Source organism: Vanellus vanellus (genome assembly GCF_965231255.1).
Source record: "Vanellus vanellus genome assembly, chromosome: 4".
Taxonomy (NCBI): domain Eukaryota; kingdom Metazoa; phylum Chordata; class Aves; order Charadriiformes; family Charadriidae; genus Vanellus; species Vanellus vanellus.
In genome coordinates, this window is record NC_138909.1 from 68,978,794 (window position 1) to 68,995,501 (window position 16,708).

At 37.3% G+C, this 16,708-nt stretch overlaps 1 protein-coding gene across 1 annotated transcript in view; it reads left to right on the plus strand.

Annotated features, from left to right (window-relative positions):
- The window catches only part of WDR19 (WD repeat domain 19), a 40,143-nt gene that overhangs the window by 14,808 nt on the left and 8,627 nt on the right, over positions 1-16,708 (plus strand). Inside the window, exons 16-25 of the mRNA XM_082482957.1 lie at positions 132-189; positions 1,137-1,277; positions 1,384-1,466; positions 2,960-3,043; positions 4,102-4,248; positions 4,662-4,786; positions 6,158-6,270; positions 7,157-7,225; positions 10,097-10,174; positions 15,029-15,125. Of these exons, the coding sequence (XP_082339083.1) occupies positions 132-189; positions 1,137-1,277; positions 1,384-1,466; positions 2,960-3,043; positions 4,102-4,248; positions 4,662-4,786; positions 6,158-6,270; positions 7,157-7,225; positions 10,097-10,174; positions 15,029-15,125 (995 nt within the window). The remainder of the gene's footprint in view (positions 1-131; positions 190-1,136; positions 1,278-1,383; positions 1,467-2,959; positions 3,044-4,101; positions 4,249-4,661; positions 4,787-6,157; positions 6,271-7,156; positions 7,226-10,096; positions 10,175-15,028; positions 15,126-16,708) is intronic.

The window sequence follows — 16,708 nt, forward strand, 5'->3', positions numbered from 1 at the left end:
ATACGTCACATCCTTGTATGGAGTCGTTAAGTCTAAAGCAAGGCAGATACATGCATAATCTGTGTGGTAGGAAGGTAACCATCTCTTCCTATTAAAAATATTCTTCCATATAACTTCCAGTTTTCTTTTAGGGGTGATTATATTAACGCTCTGGCACATTATGAGAAGGGAATCACTGGAAACAATAAGGTAATTCCTTTTTAGTAATGGTAGCATTTGTACTATCATACTACACATTAACTTGTCATATTTCAGACTCATTTGAATTCAGATTATTTTTATCCAGCTCTAAATCTGTATGACTGTTGCTTTGGGGATAGTAGTCTTTGCACTTCTTGTATTTTTAATATACAGAATGATGCTTTCTCTAGGTATAAAGCAGTATTGCCATGTATTAGCATGGCATAGCTAGACTTAAGTTTTTATGATTTGATCAGTTTTATAATAGACGTGCAAATGTCAGAGAAAATGCTGCTAGGATTTTCATTGTTATTACAAAAGACCTAATTATTCCTTCCATTCTTCTTTACTGAATAGTTATCTATATAAAGACAGGCAAGGATTGTGTTAGAAAATATCATATTCAGTAGATCCAGCCTTATTCTGGCATTATTTCCCCTAATATTTGCAAAATGTCTATTATGAAACAGCTTAAGTGATAATAGGGGAACATAACACGAAAAATAGCAATCTTTTCTGAATTCAAGCCATTTGGCTTTATGAAACATCAGTGGCCTTACCACCTTAAAAAAAAAAAAAGCGGGGGGGGGAGGGGGGGGGGGGCGAAATATCCTGCTTGTAGTTTCTCTTTTTCTCTACTGTTTGTTTTGGAGAAAAGAGGAGAGTAGAATTGAACTGTCTGTAAAACAGATTCTTCTCATGTATGCTTGGTCTGGACAGATTTGTAAGTAAAATGTAAAAACTAAAGACAAAGCTTAAGAAGGAAACTAGGCCGAGTTCTTCTAAATAATTGACAGCTGCAGCTAGGCAAGAATTTTGAAACAAAAATTAATTTAACTAAGTCCATGTAATGTTGTGTTAATTTGTTTCAGTGGTTGGTTAGTGCAGCTTTTGTGATGTGTTATTTCTGATGTATAGTGTATAATTACCGCTTTTTGTTTGATTGCCAGTACCAGGAACATGATGAAGCTTGCCTTGCTGGAGTGGCTCAAATGTCCATTCGAATGGGAGATATCCGTCGAGGGGTAAACCAGGCTATTAAACATCCCAGTAGGTTACTAAAAAGAGACTGTGGAGCTATTCTGGAGAGTATGAAGGTATTCAAAAGCATTTATAAAGTGAAGGCTGAATACATGAATTCATTAAGCTATCTGTTTGTAATCTTAATTTAGAAATTATATTTAATGATTTCCAATATTGTAGCAATTTTCAGAAGCTGCTCAGCTGTATGAAAAGGGACAATATTATGACAAGGCAGCATCAGTATACATCCGGTGTAAAAACTGGTAAGTATGAGTTTCAGGGAAGTGTTATATTTCAGAGGACTTGCTGTGGTGCTCTTTGGAAAGGAACAATTCTCTGAATATCACAAATGTCTCATTAATTATGTTTCATTGATTTCATTGTTCCCTCCCCCAAGGTTAAACAAGAATGGTATTCTCTCAGAAGTTTATGTTGTTTTAAATATAGTCTTACTTTAAATGGGAGACAGTCTTCCTTTTTTTCTTTTTTGTTGTATTAAGTTTAAAGTTACCTGCAGTTTTGAGTCCTTTGTGTGTGTGTGCGTGTGTCCACTGAATTTAGTAATTTTATTAGCATAGTTACTGTTTAGTTCACTAAATCTCTTCAGTTATAAAATACATAGCTGAAACTGAATATTCCAACAGTTGGAAATGATTCTAAGTTGCTGGTTCAAGTGGAGTCTGTGTCCTGAGTGGTCAAAATCACTGACATTATGTGCAATACATTTTTAAATTTTTTTTAAGGGAACTTGATTATTGTGAAGTTTCCAGTGGAAAAGTACAATTTACTGAGAGTCTTAAGGGCTTAATTCTTGCCTAATTACATTTTATGGACTTTTCATATTAAGAACTGGTTGGAGCAGAGATCAGAAAGACTCCTCCTCGTTCATATGAGTGCTCTAAAAATGAGGTTGAAATATTATGTTCATTTACTAAGGAAAATGTTATTCTGTCATAGAAGTGTCAGTGGCTTCAGAACAGACCAAGAGAACACTTTGTTAAATAGGGTAGCTTGGATATAATGATAGCCTTGATTTGGAAAGTGGGAGGTACAAGCTTTGTTTACTCTAGCAGAAGGAGGTTACGTTTGGGGAGTGCTCCATCTTTTAGGCAGAGAGCTGAAATTTAAGGTCAGCCTCTCTTCAGCCTCTCATATCCCTTGTCTTGAAAGGCCTACTGCTTAGTTTGCTGGCTTTTATAGATCATATCACTGCGTGCAACTCCTGCAACTAGATTTATGGGAGGACTGACATATTTCTGTGTTCCTCCACACTCTGCTGTTACGGATGTCACCACTCAGAGAATCTGGTTCTAATGGCCTAGAGACCTCTGGACAACCTGTGGCCTTAAGCATACAATCACGGGTGTAATTACAACTGCACCTGTACTGGTGGTATTTTGTACTCTTTTGCATGGTCTTTCAGGTTACAGTTTTAATACTGTGCTTCTATAGATTAATTAGAGAATACCAGAGGTAAAAATTGCTGGTCTGGTGCTCCTTATGCTCTTACATCCCAAACTTAAAAGAGAGAAGATACTGTACTTCTTTAAGCCTGTATGTTCATGAAGCAGTCTAAATTTCCAGTTCTTATATCTATAAAGTGCAGCTTTTATTGAAATGCCTTCAAAGCTTATACGTTATGTTCAATTACTTCTTTTTTAGCCTCCTTTTCAGTGTTGATATAAATATGACTTTTACTGGAGAAAATTTGAAACCAGATATATTTATTAAATAACCATTATCTTGTCTTTCTTAGGGCAAAGGTTGGTGAACTTCTTACTTATGTTTCATCTCCAAAGATTCACCTACAATATGCAAAGGCCAAAGAAGCAGATGGCAGGTGTGTTTCAATGCTTATCTTTTTTTATAAAACATGTTGTTATTATTGTTGTTATTATGCATTACTCCTTTTTGTAAAATAAATTAAAAGACAGACTTTAAATTTTGCATCAAATAGCCTTGTGAAAATGGTGTTGTGTGAAGATTTTAAACATAATCTAAGGACCTTCTACCAGTGTCAAAGATGTGTTTTTAATTGATTGTTTTCATGTCTAAGCATTAATATCTTTTTAACAAGAATCATTAAAGGTTTAAAGTACTGCACCCAATGGAATATTCCACTTAGCAGAGTATTGGAGGTTTTTTCTAACGATTCCTTAGCTTTGATTTTTAAAGGTCATTCAAAGAGGGAATAATGAAAGAAATTTTTTCATTCTAGAACCAAATTACTGTTACATCTTAATGGCTGCACTTGCAAAATATTGAATAATGTGAAATTACTGGCTGAAGTGAAAGGCTGAAATAGGTTATATTTAATCACAGTATGTGGTTTCTGTTTGCCCTTACCTGTAAGTAAATGTGCTTCAGAATAATGATACTTTATAATATGAAACGGTACCAAAGCTAAATATTTGCATTGATGAGACTAGAAACTATTTGTGTCAACTGTGTAGCGTTAGAATGAGAAATTTCTTGATCTTGTTTACAGAACAGAAAAGAAGTCTCGTTTTTTAAATTGTACAACTAGTTATCATCTGTTTATTTTTTATTGTTCCTCACTCCCAAGTGATTTCATATGGAACTGATGGAACAGATTATGTTTGCTGATGGAACAGATGAACGACTTAAGATATGCCAAAAGGGATGCTGGCGGAGTAGGTCAAAAATAGTATTGTAGTAGACATTTTTCTGTTGTCTCTGCCTTTCATTTCCCAAGGGAAAATGGAATAGAGACAAAAAAAACATAGTAAGTGCAGAACAAGGCTATTATATGCAAACTGAAAGGAAGGTGTCGCAGAGTAACCTCTCAGAAATAAAACACTATATGTTTCTTTCACGCCCTATTGTAAAGAGTTATTTAGAAGTTAGAAGAACTGATGTGGAACCATTATTTTGCAGGTACAAGGAGGCTGTGATAGCTTATGAGCATGCAAAACAATGGGACAGTGTAATTCGACTATATTTGGATCACCTTAATAATCCTGAAAAGGCTGTTAATATTGTGAGAGAAACACAATCTCTTGATGGAGCAAAGATGGTGGCCAGGTAACAATCGTATTACGCAGGTTAAAAAAAAGGGTGAAGAGGAAGTTGGTAAGGCTTGCTAACGTATCAGACTCTGATTATTGGTACTTGGCCATTGACTATATATATTTCAGTTTATTGATTTGAGTCCTCTAAAATTTGTACAGATAAGCAGGTACTGATTTTTTTCCTTTTTTTTTAACTTGCTGATTGAAATTATATTAACCTGAAATAATAAGTTTAGACAATAATAAAAGTTGCCATGCTGTATTATTTATACTAAGTTAATTTTAGTAACCTATTTAAATTAATCGAGATATAAAATAAATTAGAAATCATATTTGTATGCCACAAAATACACTATATTCCTAAAACATTTGGTGTATTCATTGTGCTAATTAGCACTAAAGTATTAATTTGTTCATTCTGATTAGATTTTTTCTGCAGCTTGGTGACTATGGTTCTGCAATCCAGTTCCTGGTCATGTCCAAGTGCAATAATGAAGCTTTCACATTAGCTCAACAACACAACAAGATGGAGATTTATGCTGATATCATCAGTGAGTATTCCAGGGTAATAGTTTGCTTGCATATGTTTTGCTCTTCTTTTAATTGGTTTAGACCAATTGGAAATTATAAGACAAGGAGGGTGAAGTTTTGCTTCCCAGCCTTTTCCATTTCCAGTCACCCTGGACAGATTTGGCAACCTGTGTCTGATTCAAGCCTAAAAGCTAGGCTTTGCTTTCAGCTAAGGTATCTCCCACAGTATTCAGCCAAGGTTGTTTTCAAATCCATAGAGAGAAAGCATTTGTCCAGACTATTTTCTTGTGTTGAGGAATCGAGAATTTTACTAGTACAGTTCTTGATTTTTACCCCCTTTTCCTTTTTTGTGGTTCCAGCTCTTTTCCTACTTGTATTTATCACTTGTCTTTCCATTTTTCCCTTGAAGGCCCTTTGTGGCCTGGTCTTGTCTCAGTGAGAGACAAAAAGGAGGCCTTACTGAGAAGCTGACTTTTACCTCAGGCCATCAAGTCAGTCAGTGGCCAGCTTCTCAATTTGCAATAAATTTTATGTTTTTCACCTGTGTCAGGCACCATTCTTTGTGCAAACAGTTCCACATATGTATCTACCAAATTATCTTGTATTTTCCATTAATCTCTTCCTTTAAAAAATGTATGCTTGTTATGAAGGTTATAAAAACTTGGCAACAGCTAGCTTGGTGACGTACTGTTGCAGCTGCTTGTCAAAGTGGCCACAATACATAATAGTTCTACTGTTTCTTATGCTTTCTTCCTTCTCTCCTATCCAAAATAGGATGTCTCAAATTGTAATCTAAGATGGTGAAAAAAGTTTAAAACTAACATTGGAGTAGTGGCTGTCTTTGTTTTAGATGTGTACAGTAAAATGGAGTCTTGGTTAGAAGACTAAGTAGTATTCCCTGCTACTACATGGTTACACTGGTGATGTGTGATACAGATATACTCGCATATTCTTAAACTGTGAAAATAATTCAGGTGATAATCTCATAATCATTTGCTCTGTTTTATTGTTGCCAAGACATAATGGAAAAATTCATTAGTAGGTCATAGTTATGCCATTTCATTACATCTGTTAAAAAAAAAACAAACCAAACAACAACAACAATAACAAAAAAAAAAAAAACAAAACAAAACAAAAAAAAAACAGAAATCCCATTATGGTATAAAACCTATGGAAACAATTATTTTACTGCATTGTTAGCTCCTAATGTCTGACATTTAGGCTGATTAAGTAGGAAAAAATCATATAAGGCATAATTTGAGTCTAGCTGGCTTTGATTTTCTTTGCATGTCAGTAGCAAAAAACTGTAGAATAGGAAATTGTTCCTTTAGTAGAGCCTTTATCTTACTTAATAAAAATACTCTGCTATCATTGCCATCTGTCTTTTGCAGGTTCTGAAAGTACTACCAATGAAGATTATCAGAGCATTGCACTATATTTTGAAGGAGAAAAGAAACATTTTCAGGCGGGAAAATTTTTCTTGCTGTGTGGTCAATATGGACGGGTCAGTACTTAAAGGATAAAACAGTGACAATTAAAACGTTCATACGAACTATTCTAAATACAACTACTTCAAAAACAGGGAAGTTCATAGTAGACTTTAGCTGCTTTAACTGATGACATACTGATATTTTTAAAAAGTGTAAAAATGTAAGTAAACTATATTTACAATTATCTACATTGTATTCTGTGAATTATAAACTGCCATGCACACAACTTTCATAGCAGTAAAGGCTCCGGGTGGATCAATGATATACTGTTCTCAATCAATCTCTAAATGTAATGAACATAGAAGTAGAATTTATTTATATTTTATTAGGTTGGCCAATACTGACTTGATTGCTGACTAATTAATGTAATACTGTAGCATGCACTAACTTTAAGCTTTTTTTAAAAAAAGGAAATATGTTCATTGACGTATGTTGATCGATACACTTCCTTTTGGTCAATTACAAATCAGTGAACTGACGCTTATTAAATGTTTGACTTCTGAGTAGTGAACACATACCAAAAAAAATAGTACTGATTTTTCAAATTACAGCCATTGTAGGTGACCACTCCTTCAACTTGGGTGTAGAGGGGGTCCAATGGCACAATAATCATTAATTTCTGCTCACCATATTGCTGTATTGTATCCTTCACTGTTTGATGAAGGTATACACCAGAATTTGGCAAAGTCTCAACGCTTCTTTCTTGCAGGAGTATCTGTAAGAGAGCAGCTGCTACCTCTATAGTGTGTGTGCTTATCCTTATGGCTGTGAAATACAGCCAAGATAAGCACTGATTGTGCCACTTGTCTGTCAAAATGCAGAGAGAAATAATGTGATAAAAATTACAAAAATGTTAATTTTGTGTGTCTCAGTTTTAACTTTTCTTCTGTATCATTTTAGGCATTAAAGCACTTTATGAAAAGTCCAAGCACAGAAGATAACTTGGCTATAGAAATGGCAATTGAAACAGTAAGCACCTTTGATAGAACAAAAAATTCTTCATCTTTTCAAGAAGTTTACCGTCAGTATTGTGACATTTTCCTAGCATCAGTGAGTGTGTTTGGACAGATTGCAAAAGAAGGAAAACTGTGTCAGCAAAGGTGATATCTAAACATTAAAAAAGTAGAATAAGTTAATACTGATACCAGAGGAAAAAGTGTTTTCAGTCTTCAAAGGAGGGTTTATGAAATCATTCAGATTTTTGTGGTTGTGTGTCAGAGACAGTTGAGTTTGGAATTTTGTTTTTTAGCAATATCCATATACAGTTTTTCACTTTTGTTGATTTTTTCCAGTCTGCACACTGTGGTTAGAGAGGTCAATATGCCTCCATTCTGGCTCTCTGTCACAGAGTCATGGAATGGTTGAGATCGGAAGGAACCTCTGAAGGTCATCTGATCCAATACCTCTGCTCAAGCAGGGCCGCCTAGAGCAGGTTGCCCAGGACTGTGTCCAGACAGCTTTTGAATATCTCCAAGGAGGGAGACTCCACAACTTCCCTGGGCACCTTGTACCAATGCTTGGTCAACCTCATAGTGAAAAAAAGTTTCATGATGTTCAGATGGATCAGCTGGTGCCCATTGCATCTGGTTCTGTCACTGGGCACCACTAAAGACAGCCTGGCTCCTTCCTCTTTACACTACCCCTTCAAGTACTTATATAATTTACAAGATCCCCCCCAAGCCTTCTCTTCTCCAGCCTCAACAGTCCCAACTCTCTCAGCCTTTCCTCATGAGAGATGCTCCAGACCCTTAATCGTCTTAGTGGCTCTTTGTTGGACTCTCTCCAGTATGTCTTTCTCTCTCTTGTACTGAGGAGCCCTCCAGGTGTGGCCTCACACTCCCTACTGGAGTAGAGGGGGGAAGGATCACCTGCCTCAACTTGCTGGCAATGCTCCTCCTAATGCAGCCCGGGATACCGTTATCCTCCTTTGCTGCAAGGGCAGATTGGTCACTCATGTTAAACTTGATGACCCCCAAGTCCTTTTCTGCAAAGCTGCTTTCCAGCTGGGTGGCACCCAGCGTGTACTGGTGCATGGGGTGGTTCTTCCCTGGTGCAGGATTTCATAGAACCATAGAATCATGTTGGTTGGAAGAGAAAGGTCATCAAGTCCAACCATTAACCTAGCACTGCCAAGTTACCACTAAACCGTGTCCCTCAGCACTACATCTACATGTCTTTTAAATACCTCTGTGGATGGCGACTCAGCACTTCCCTGGGCAGCCTGTTCCAATGCTTGATAATCCTTTCAGTGAAGAAATTTTTCCTTACAGCAAATCTAAACATCCCCTGGTGCAACTTGAGGCCATTTCCTCTTGTCTTATCACTTGTTACTTGGGAGAAGAGACTGACCCCCACCTCGCTACAACCTCCTTTTGCACTTCCCTTTGTTGAACTTCATGAGGTTTTTGTCAGCCCATTTCTCCAGCCTGTCAGGGACCCTTTGAGTGGCAGCACAGCCTTCTGGTGTATCAGCCACTCCACCCATTTTTGTATCGTCAGCAATCTTGCTAAGGGTGCACGCTGCCCCATCATCCAGATCAGATTGGACCCAGTATTGACCCCTGGGGTACACTGCTAGATACTGGCCTTCAACTAGACTTTGTATTATTGATTGCAACCCTCTGGGCCTGACCATTTAGCCACTTTTCATTCCACCTCACTCTCTGCTCATCCAGCCTATACTTTATCATCTTCTCTATGAGGGTGTTATGGGAGACAGTGTCAAAAGCCTTACTGAAGTCAAGGTAGACAATATCCACTGCTCAATACTCTCAGCTTCCGCTCTCAGACAGAAGACCAGTTGCACCATCAGTCTTACTAACACCTTTTGGTTTTCATCATTATCTCCTCTAAAAATTTCTTGTCCATCCCCCCCCTAAAAAAAATAAATTTGGGATGAAGCAATTTTTGCTTAGTTATTTTGTTCATGATCTCCAAAATTCGGTAGTCATCAGGTCTCCAGCTCATGCTGCACCTTAGTACGTGTGAATCTACTCTGTTTCTTGAGATTCCCTTCTAGAAAATACATGCTGGAAACCTGCCTAAGCAGGCCCATTGCCAGCTTCCATCTAAGCATCCACTGCATCTTTTACTTTCTGTCATCCAAACCATGCTTAGACTGCCTCTGTTCCCTTGAAGAACCCACAGCTTTGAAAATCTTGTTAGTTATCACTAGAGTTTTTTCAGAATCTTAAACAGCAGACCTGGCTCTGATAAGAGCTAGCACAGCCGCTCTTGGGGCCTTCCATCTCACAGAGTTATTGGCACGGCTTGTAAGACTGAAGTTTGAGGTGTCTAATGCTTTCCTCCAGGTCCAGATGTTTCAGCCCAAATGAATTAACCAAAGGCTATGAAACAGTGCAAAGACTATTGCTGCAGTTGTACCATATGTATCCTTGTGGAATCTCATCATTTCAGCCATATTTTTAGACTGTCTCTCCAACTGGCCAGATAGTGCTGGCTCTGTTCTAGTGACTGGGACTGAACATTCCTCTGAGACACAAATTGTGCTGGGTTGATAGACATAGCTTTGTGACTGCAGGCTTCAGCTCATGGTGCCCTGATTCAGATGCCTTCCCAACACTGAAGCAGAGGAACAGTTCGTGCTGGTAGAGAGCTATTTAGTTATAATCCCCTGATGTAATACATTAGAAAACAGATACAAACTACTGCATGTCAAAGCTGATGAACCAAGTAATAATCTAGTCTGAAGACACAGAACTGAAAAAGCCTCATGTTTTAAATCTATTTAGTTTCAGTGGTTTTATGAAAAACCTCCTTATGAGTAAATGTTTTTCCTTTCTCTTTCATATCATAATTTCTTCTGTCTTTGTTTAATAGGTGGGACGGGCAAAAGATGAAGCCCTAACAAATCAGCTGATAGACTATCTTATGGGAGAGAGTGATGGCATGCCCAAGGTATTGTATTTTTGTCACTGCTATTCTGTCACACTGCTGTGCTACAAGATCTTTTGAGCTTATTTTGTCCTGAAAATTTTGGTAGACACAGACTGGTTTAGCTTGGTTTCTGCTAAGGAGGAAGACTTCAGTGATCATTCTGTGGGTCACTCACCCATTAACTTCAGGTTCACAAAGATAAGAAAGGAAGTAACTGTCTTAGATATAATCATCTTTCTCCAAGCTTTATGAAAGCGGGTAGTTGGACAGAGGAGATTCAAATTAATGGTTATACTGAGGGAGAGAAACAAAACGTAGCCATTTGGTCATGCCAGTTAGCCAGCTGGATGTTGCCTTTCCCAAATGGATGGTCGGCATGTGTCTGTCTCAAGACTTAACTACAGCACTGATCTCTTCCTGCAGTGTGGGGAGTTGGTCTAACTGTTGCAGTGGAAGAAAGTGAGGTAGTAAATAGGAGATGAAGGACAAAACCCCGCAGATTATCAGGCTACATTAGCTCCTGTATTCCCATATCAACATAAGACACAAAAAGTTGTGCACAGATTTTCAAAATTACCAGTTCCCTGTTGATTTCTGAAGTGGTTAATGACCATGTTATCAAAACTAGCTTAGCCCAAAGCAACTGAAAAATTTAATTTATGATAGATAATTAAAAAAAAACAGACGCACATTTGAAGATTTTTGGTGACAAACCTTCCTAATATGGAGTTTGATTAAAAATGGGAGAATATAATACTGTGGACACTGATTTTTGTGTTTTCACTCATCATTGTCATAGAAAATCTTCTTTGGAACCTTACATTTTTTTCTTTTATACTATTTAGAAGGTGCTTTGTGAGATAAGAGATGCTCTGTGCTATAAGGCTTCTTTTAATGTCATGTGATCAATTAGTAAAATTTAGAAAGAACCGTTACCCTTCCTGCTGGGTTTCCTGCTCCTTTGTTAAAAGCAAACCATTCACTGGGTGTACTAAAAGGCTTTTGGCAGACTGTTTCATCTTTTTCTCTTATATATATGGGTTTGGAAGATACTTGCTGACAGATTTTTGTGTATTAGTTGCCAATGCTATAGGAGGATCGTTCACAAACTAAGCAGAACATATATTAGATCTGTGATATATATATACAATACAAGAAGTAGATTTTGACCATATTCTGTTGGTATGATTTTTCCAGGACAGATTAAAAGTGTCCACTGTAAATACAATGTTAGACTTAACAGCAGCATTTGAGGTTAACATGACAAAGAGTGACTGCTGATGGGACAGCTGGTTTCTCTGAGTTTGAGCTATAGAAAAACAGGCTTCACAGTCTGTTTTTGGCTTTGGTGTCTGTAGAGCTTATGGGCCATTCATCATATTTGGGTTTGAGTTCATGGAACTGAGTGGCTGAGACACATCAAGTTTTACTGCCTTTTACAGCAGACCTGGAATGTGAGCTAAGTGGCACTGCACCCATGTGTTTCCACTGTGAAAGCCAGACCTCAGATGTGGACATTGCAGGCTGCAGTTAATTCCTTAGTCAAGGAATTAGGTCTCATATAAACCCACAGTAAATACATTCAGGTGCAAAATGATATGTATGGAAAAATAAGTTCTGCCTTATTGAGGGGAGTAAGGTTTGGTAATGATGGAGATGACATGGTCTTGGTGCAGTAAGTTTATTTCACCCCTAATATTATCTCTTTATTATTTACCTGTACTTGAAATGATGTGAACTTTAATAAAATTATGAGAGAAGCAAAACACAGTGAAACAAATGAATTTCAACTGCAAAAGACCAGAAGAGAATGAAGCCATTGAGGCATTAGATGAAAAATCTGTGCAGCATCAGTGTAAGCAAAAGTAATTTCATATTTATGCTGAAAGTTGGGTGGACAGAAACTGTAGCATCCAGTCTCTTTTCTAAGAGCAGCAGCCTAGCCGTCTGCGTGGGACTGGGTAAGGGAAGTGAGCTATGGTATGATCTCCGTAGTGAAGAGATTCCAAAGATCTTGGAAAACACTTAGGAATTTTGTGAATGCCGTAATTGCCATAATTAACCTTGTTTTGGACTTCATTGTAGAGCTTTGTTTTCATTGTTTAAAAGCTCTCTCTTGTTCTTCTGAATGCTTTAATCCAATCTGCCATAGTCTCTCTCAGTGAGTAACAAAATTTTACTTTATCAAATCATACATATTTGTTTTAAAAAAATCTATATAAAAAACAGTTCATCTTTATCCTTATTGTGCTATGGAGATGGTGGTTTTCAAATTATCGAGCAAATGGGGTTGGTTTTAGAGAATAGCAGCTTTTATGTGGTGTTATTTTTGTAAAGCTGCAAGTAAGAGTGAACTTAAAGTAGCCATACAGCAGAAACTTGCTAATCCTTTCAGTACTGATCTTCAAACCAGATCACCGCTCACAGCAGCCGGTTGCTTTAAATCTTTTGCAGCCAACAATTGTGTGGGATTTTAATGAAGTAGCATATTATCAAAATTATTATGCTTATCAAAATTTTTCTATAATATTCTCTGAGTAATGATAAAGTAGTTCTTAAATGTGTTATGTCAGCTATTGTATTTGTTAACTTTAATGTGTAAAGATTCCTAATTTTTCATGTGTGTTCTTTAGTAATTTTTCAGGGAGCATTAACTAGCAAGGTTCTGCTGTATTCTGTGTGCGTATTTTCTAAGTACGTGTGTTTTAAAAAGCAAAATTAAATTTAAATCATGGCTATCTAATATTAATATCAGTTAGATTGAAATAATAAATTTTTCCAAAGACCTTAGGAAATGTGTTGTTGAATCAGAATTCCTTCCTGCATTTTTTGCTTTTAAAATGGCTAACTTTAAAGGTAAAAATATGAAAGTGAAACATGAGACTAATTTTTGTTAAATGCCTTTTATTTAATATTTTTTCTTCATATGGCTGCCATGTAGATCCTTGAAATATGTTATTTAAGTAAAATATAATTAGGGACATGGCAAATCCTGTATAAAACCACTGGTCTGTGCTGGGGCAGGAGAAAAGGGAGGAGCAGCCTGGATGGGGAAGAAGTGCAACCTTCTGCTGTCATCAGTGGAACAGCCATCTGTGGTCATCAAGAGGTGTCAGAAGTTGGGAAGAATTATATCATAACCTACCATTCACAATAATTTTTATTTTACCCCACTTAGGGAATAGCAATTTTCCTTTTTAAGGCGGTTTACAGTGGATAAATAATATCCACTAATATAAGTAGTTGTGGTTACTTTATTATTCAGATAACTACTTCATTATTGTTAAATTATGGTTCTTAGGAAGTTCGATCTTTTGATCATGTGTTACTTAAAATTCTGCTCCATCATTAGTTTAAAAGTAATTACTTTTGGTCACTTAATATTTTTCTTTATATTGCAAGTTAAAAAGAAGAATTTGACTTGCCTTTTTTATTTTTGTATGCCAGTCTTTCTTACATTTATTTCTGTGATTTTTTTTTTTGTTGTTGTTTTCCTTGCCTAGGGAGTTAAACTTTGCAGTCATCTTCTTTATAAGGAAACGTCTCTATATCTTTCATATTTCTGTTCCTTTGAATATCTGCTTTTTTTCGCTATGTGTTTGAGACTTACAAACAAAACCCACACAATATTCCAGAGAACAGCACAACATTGATTAATACCGTTCTTTTTAATGAAACCTTTATACTATTTTAACATAGAATACCCATTGTAAGTGTTTGTTTTTAATACTAATATTGCAGAATTAGTTGGTTTGGGTTTTTTTCTAAGCTGTCTATAAAGCTACTGGTCTTTTTTTTTTTCTGATTTGTATATTTAAATCAGAACCATAGTTATATACAATATTTCATCTTAATTTAATCTCGATTTACTAGTTAAAAGATTATAATGTATGGACTTTATTTTTTATTGATTCAATTTTAGAAATCACTGCTAAATATATAAAATAGCAGCACTAGCCCAGGTGGTTTTTTACTTAGTAATTCCTTTTCATCATAAGCAAGGTCATTTTATTTTGTATTTTAGCTATATTTTTAAGAATGACCTCTTTTTTTTCTCTCAAAATCTTTATGAAAGACCAATTTTATTTTCTCTTCTTGATTTCTTTAGGTTTTTTTACTAATCTGCTAGAAATTTGAGTACACTAGAAAAATAGAACTCATTTGTTTTCTTCAATATTGCTGTCTTGTTTATTTAAAGTTTTGTTTTTAAGTTATTTCACTAATTCTCCTGCTGTTGGATTGTCAGCTCTTGGGTGAACCCTTTGCTACATTCACCCTTCTTGAGTCATGTAATATATCAAAAGTACTTAGTATAGCAAACTATAAGTTTTATGCATTTTGTTAGCTGATTGTCCCCTTAATTTTCAATTTTTTAGCTGTCTTGGATGTCTGCCATCTGGTCCCACTCTTCAATGGCTAAATTTTGTCATCCTTCTCTACACTAAGCAATGTTTTCATCTAGATCTGTAACACAATTTAAACATTTCTAGCAAAATTTTGATCTCTAAAAGGAGTCCTTTGGGTCTTTTCTGACACCATAAATGCCTACACATCTGAAGTCGTTTGGTTTCCACCTGTAGGACTCTCTATGTGCCTAATGGTCTGTGGCTTTCTGCATCCATATTGACAGGGCTTGGCAACTAATGGCCACCACTCAGTCAGAGTCCTCAACGCGGGTGTTTATCTGACTGTCCGAACAGCCAACGCTTGCAGGGGAAGGTAGAACAGCCAAAGCATGTTGATGCGAAGAGCTCTTCACAAAACAAGCCAGCTTGTCCGCTTTCTTCGAAGAATGTGGTGGTGGGATGGGCAAGTAAAGAAAGGGAACAGAGCAGTCTGTATCAGTATTAATTGCTTTTGTATTATTTAATTAAGGATGCCAAGTACCTGTTCCGCTTATACATGGCACTAAAGCAATACAGAGAAGCTGCCAGAACTGCTATAATAATTGCCAGGGAGGAGCAGTGTTCAGGTAAGTCTGTTTTCCCTGATATGACAGCATCTCTGACACTACATCCTTGCAGTAATTAGGGTACCATTAGTTATATAGGATTATACTTAGAAAAGACATGTATCAGTTCTTTTAATTATATTCAGTTTTAATTTTGAATTTGAAGTGCCTTTGTGAAAAGTTTGGGACTCATACCTGTATCTTAAATATTGGAAAACAGAAAATTGTGGGAAATACCTTCATTCCTTATTACATTCTAGTAAACACAATGATTAAGATTGTCTGCAGCTTTACTTTTCTGTATATCACAGGTCTTAGAATTGTAGTTCCTACATGGGGTTTCTGACTCAGATACCGATCCTTTAGTCTTTGCCCATGATTTTTTTCAGTGGGAGATGTGCGCAGGAGATGATTTCTGTTGAAAGATCAGATACCTGCTTACTTAAACCATGTTTTCCCCTGTAATAGGTACCTAAAATTACAAATAGAAAAACATGATAAGAAGGGACAGGGCTAGAAGCAAAATAGCTATTGCCTCCATTATTTGTGCTCTTCTGTAGCCATGGCAACAGCCCTACCATAACAATGCTTGCTTTTCATTTCAAGTATGTTAAGAAAAATACCTATAAAGGAAAAATAGCAGCCTCAGGAACAGCCCAGGCAAATTAACATTTATGGGCTGCTCCTCAGCATTGGGCTAAGGAGTGGAAAATCGCTTACACCCTTGGCCAGCATGGTCTGCCAGTGCATCATAGCAGGGAATAATCATAGAATCATAGAATTGTTTAGGTTGGAAAAGACCTTTAAGATCATAGAGCCCAACCATTAACCTAGCATTGCCAAGTCCACCACAAAACCATGTCCCTCAGCACCACGTCTACCCATCTTTTAAACACCTCCAAGGATCGTGACTCCACCACTTCCCTGGGCAGCCTGTTCCAATGCTTGACAACCCTTTTGGTTTCCTAATATCCAATCTAAACCTCCCCTGGTGTAACTCAAGGCCATTTCCTCTTGTCCCATTGCTTGTTACTTGGGAGAAGAGACCGACCCTCACCTCGCTACAGCCTCCTTTCAGGTAGCTGTAGAGAGCGATAAGGTCTCCCCTCAGCCTCCTCTTCTCCGGGCTAAACAACCCCAGTTCCCTCAGCCATTCCTCATAAGACGTGTGCTCCAGACCCCTCACCAGCTTCCTTGCCCTTCTCTGGACACACTCCAGCACCTCAATGTCTTTCTTGTAGTGAGGGGCCCAAAACTGACCACAGTATTTGAGGTGGGGCCTCACGAGTGCTGAGTACAGAGGTACGATCACTTCCGTAGTCCTGCTGGCCACGCTATTGCTGATATAGGCCAGGATGCTGTTGGCCGCCTTGGCCACCTGGGCACACTGCTGGCACATATTCAGCCGGCTGTCCACAAACACCCCCAGGGCCTTTTCTGCCGGTCAGCTTTCCAGCATTCCCCAAGCCTGTAGTGCTGCATGGGGTTCTTGTGACCCAAGTGCAGGACCTGGCACTAGGCCTTGCGTTTGTGCTAATTATGTACACAGGAAGTGTAAAGGCTCAGGGATTTAATTATTATTTACTAGCTCCTCTGAATCTGAA